Source organism: Cebus imitator, unplaced genomic scaffold (genome assembly GCF_001604975.1).
Source record: "Cebus imitator isolate Cc_AM_T3 unplaced genomic scaffold, Cebus_imitator-1.0 Scaffold473, whole genome shotgun sequence".
Lineage (NCBI taxonomy): Eukaryota > Metazoa > Chordata > Mammalia > Primates > Cebidae > Cebus > Cebus imitator.
This window is the reverse complement of record NW_016107788.1, coordinates 1,220,935-1,223,984: the sequence shown is the minus strand read 5'-3', so window position 1 is coordinate 1,223,984 and position 3,050 is coordinate 1,220,935. Positions and strand designations below refer to the sequence as shown.

Sequence of the window (3,050 nt, the reverse complement as noted above, 5' to 3'; positions counted from 1 at the left end):
GCTGAGGCAGGAGAATTGCCTGAACCCAGGAGGCGGAGGTTGCGGTGAGCCGAGATCGCGCCATTGCACTCCAGCCTGGGTAACATGAGTGAAACTCCGTTTCAAAAAAAAAAAAATAAATAAAATAAATAAATAAATAAATAAAAAGACACGATGAGGAAAAAGCAAAAACCATTTGGAATGTGGAAGGAATGGATTTTTTTTGAGCCAGTAGGTTTGTTCATGGAATGTCCATTAATTACGTGTGTGCCAGCCACAGTGCTATGAGTGACCTCGTGCTAAACAAGATATCTGGTTCTTGTCCTCAGAGAGGAGGGAGGGGCAGCTTGTACTCCGACGTTTTGGATATATCCTACTTATCTCTTTAGCATCTCTGTCTTTGAACAACCACTGCTACCCTTTTCCTATAATCCTGGTGGGGCTGTCACATACATATCTCCACAACTCCACAAGCCTGGGGCATCACACTCAGGCTAGCCAATCATAATACCCCATTCCCCGGGACATAATAATTGGTTCATTGGCCAGGTGCGGTGGCTCACGCCTGTAATCCTAGCACTTTGAGAGGCTGAGGCGGGTGGAACACGAGGTCAGGGGTTCAAGACCAGCCTGGCCAAGATGGTGAAACCCCTACTAAGAAAATATAAAAATTAGCCGGGCATGGTGGCACGCGCCTGTGATCCCAGCTACTTGCAGGGCTGAGGCAGAGAATTGCTTAAACCCGGGAGGCTGAGGTTGCAGTGAGCCGAGATTGTGCCACCGCACTCCAGCCTGGGTGACAGAGCGAGACTCAGTCTCAAAAAATAAATAAATAAAAATAAATAAATAAATAATAATTGGTTCATCATCCAAAGGGACCCAATCAGAGTCTTCCCTGAGATTCATATACGGAATTAATAGGCAGAATAGAAGTTTGAGACTGTGGGTAGCCATGTTGACTGCCACTTGGAAAGGCCTGTAGACAGAACGAAGCTAGAAACAGAATGAACACGTGTGGAAAAGGAAGGAAGAATGGAAGGAAGGAAGGAAAGAAAGAAGGAAGGAGGGAGGGAGGGAGGGAGGGAAAGAAGGAAGGAGGGAAGGGGGGAAGGAGGGAGGGAGGGAAGGAAGGAAGGAGGGAAGGGGGGAAGGAGGGAGGGAGGGAAGGAAGGAAGGAGGGAAGAAGGGAAGGAAAGAGAGAGAGAAAGAGAAAATAAGTAAGCCCTAAAAATACCATTTAAGTCCTCAGATGTATCTATGCCCAAAGCCTTGCACTGAAATACTTCCTAGGTATATGGGTCAAAAAAATCTAATTTTTCTTAAGCTATTTTGATTCTTTATATGCAAGAGTCCTGATATACTGGATAATAACAATTATTATTATTGCAATAGGGAACATTCATTAAACGCTCACTACAAGCCAGACACTGTTCTGAGCTTGCTCTGTGTTTTAAGTAATCTAATCATCCAAAAATTTCAATGAGGTGGGTACTATTATTCTCCCTATTTAATAGGTAAGGAAATGGAGGCACCAATAGGTTAAGTCACCTGCGTACAGTCACGCAGCCGGTCAGTGGCAGAAAGGGGATTGGAACTCAGTCTACACTCTTCAAGTACAACATGCACAAGTGCAGTTATACACCACCTCGAGCAAGGAGGCCACTCGGAGGTGACCCGTAAGCTTCATCTTGAAGGACATGAAGGTGTTTGCCAGGCAGAAAAAGCAGGAAAGGGCGTTCCAGAGAGAGGGAACAGCACATGTGAGGGTCCAAAGGTGGGAACACACGTTCAGGTTCAGGTACGGACAGGCGCTTCAGCGAGATCAGGGCATGGTGTACAACCAGGGGTGGATGGCGAAGACGAGGCCAGAGAAAGCCCGGGCTGGATTACACATGGATCGCCAGGCTCAGGGGCTGGGACGTTATCTTGGGGGAGCTGGGGAGCCCAGGGAAGGGTGTGAGTAGGGGAGGGAGGGGGTCAGCTCTCAGTATGGAAGGATCGCCTGGGGCTGTGTGTTGACTGAGGGGTAAGCCTGGGGGCCAGGAGGCTGGGGTGAGGGTCCAGGGGAGAGAAGCTGAGGCCTGGCCAGGGACAGGAGGGACAAGGCTGGGGACTGATGGGCTGTGGTGGGACAAGGGGAGGGTGGTGTGAGAATTATAACAATGACAGCCATCGAAGCCATGACCGACTCTGCAGCAAGCTCTGGGCTCTGCTCTGTATCTGTTAATTCATTGATTCTTCCCAACCCTAGATACTCGTGTCACCCCCTCTCCACAGACGAAAAAAATCAAAGCACAGAGAGGCTACGTGACTTGCCAAGGCCACACAGCTAGGAAGCAATCAGCTGGGATTTGAACCCCCGCCACCTGACTCCAGAGCCCACAATGATCACCCATGTGTTCCACTGTCTGATCCCTCAGCGAACCTCACTGACCATAGAGATGGGGTAGGAAGAGGGCTCACACTGCTGGCCATCCTCACCTACCTGGACAGGTAACTCGCTGGGCCTCCCTCTCCTCTGGCCTCGGCTCTTGCCCTCGCTCCAGACGGGAGATCACGTCGGGTTTGGACCCAGGAAGCCCCGCCCCTGGGGAAAGGCATAAGAGTTGGCAGTGGGTGCCAGAATCACAGGGAGGTCTGGAGGGAAGGCTCCCGCGTTGAGCGCCTAATGATTAGAAGCATGAATGTCCAATGCCAGACTTATTTGTTGTGTGCTTTGAGCACTGCAGAGAGGCTGAGCTCTGACAAGACTGTTTAAGGCTCTAGGTCTGTGCTGTTCCAGTTAAGTGCCCTGTGAAAGTGTAAAAAACACTGTCTTCTGTGTTTCGAAGACTTACTAAAAATAAAAACAGTAAAATATCTCAAGAATTTGTTAATCGGTTATTATTTCAGTATGTCAAGATGATACAATTTTAGATAGCCTGCAGTGAATAAAACACATTATTAAAATTAATTTCAGGCCAGGCGCGGTGGCTCAAGCCTGTAATCCCAGCACTGTGGGAGGCCGAGGTGGGTGGATCACGAGGTCAAGAGATCGAGACCATCCTGGTCAACATGGTGAAACCCGTCTC

The 3,050-nt window shown here is 49.1% G+C and overlaps 1 protein-coding gene across 4 annotated transcripts in view; it reads right to left on the bottom strand.

Moving 5' to 3' along the window:
• LOC108292005 (zinc finger protein 883) overlaps positions 1-3,050 on the bottom strand; it is a 20,614-nt gene that overhangs the window by 8,131 nt on the left and 9,433 nt on the right. For all 4 annotated transcript variants that reach the window (XM_037732807.1, XM_037732806.1, XM_017512534.2 and 1 more), the window contains one exon: positions 2,465-2,566. In XM_037732807.1, the coding sequence (XP_037588735.1) occupies positions 2,465-2,566 (102 nt within the window). The remainder of the gene's footprint in view (positions 1-2,464; positions 2,567-3,050) is intronic.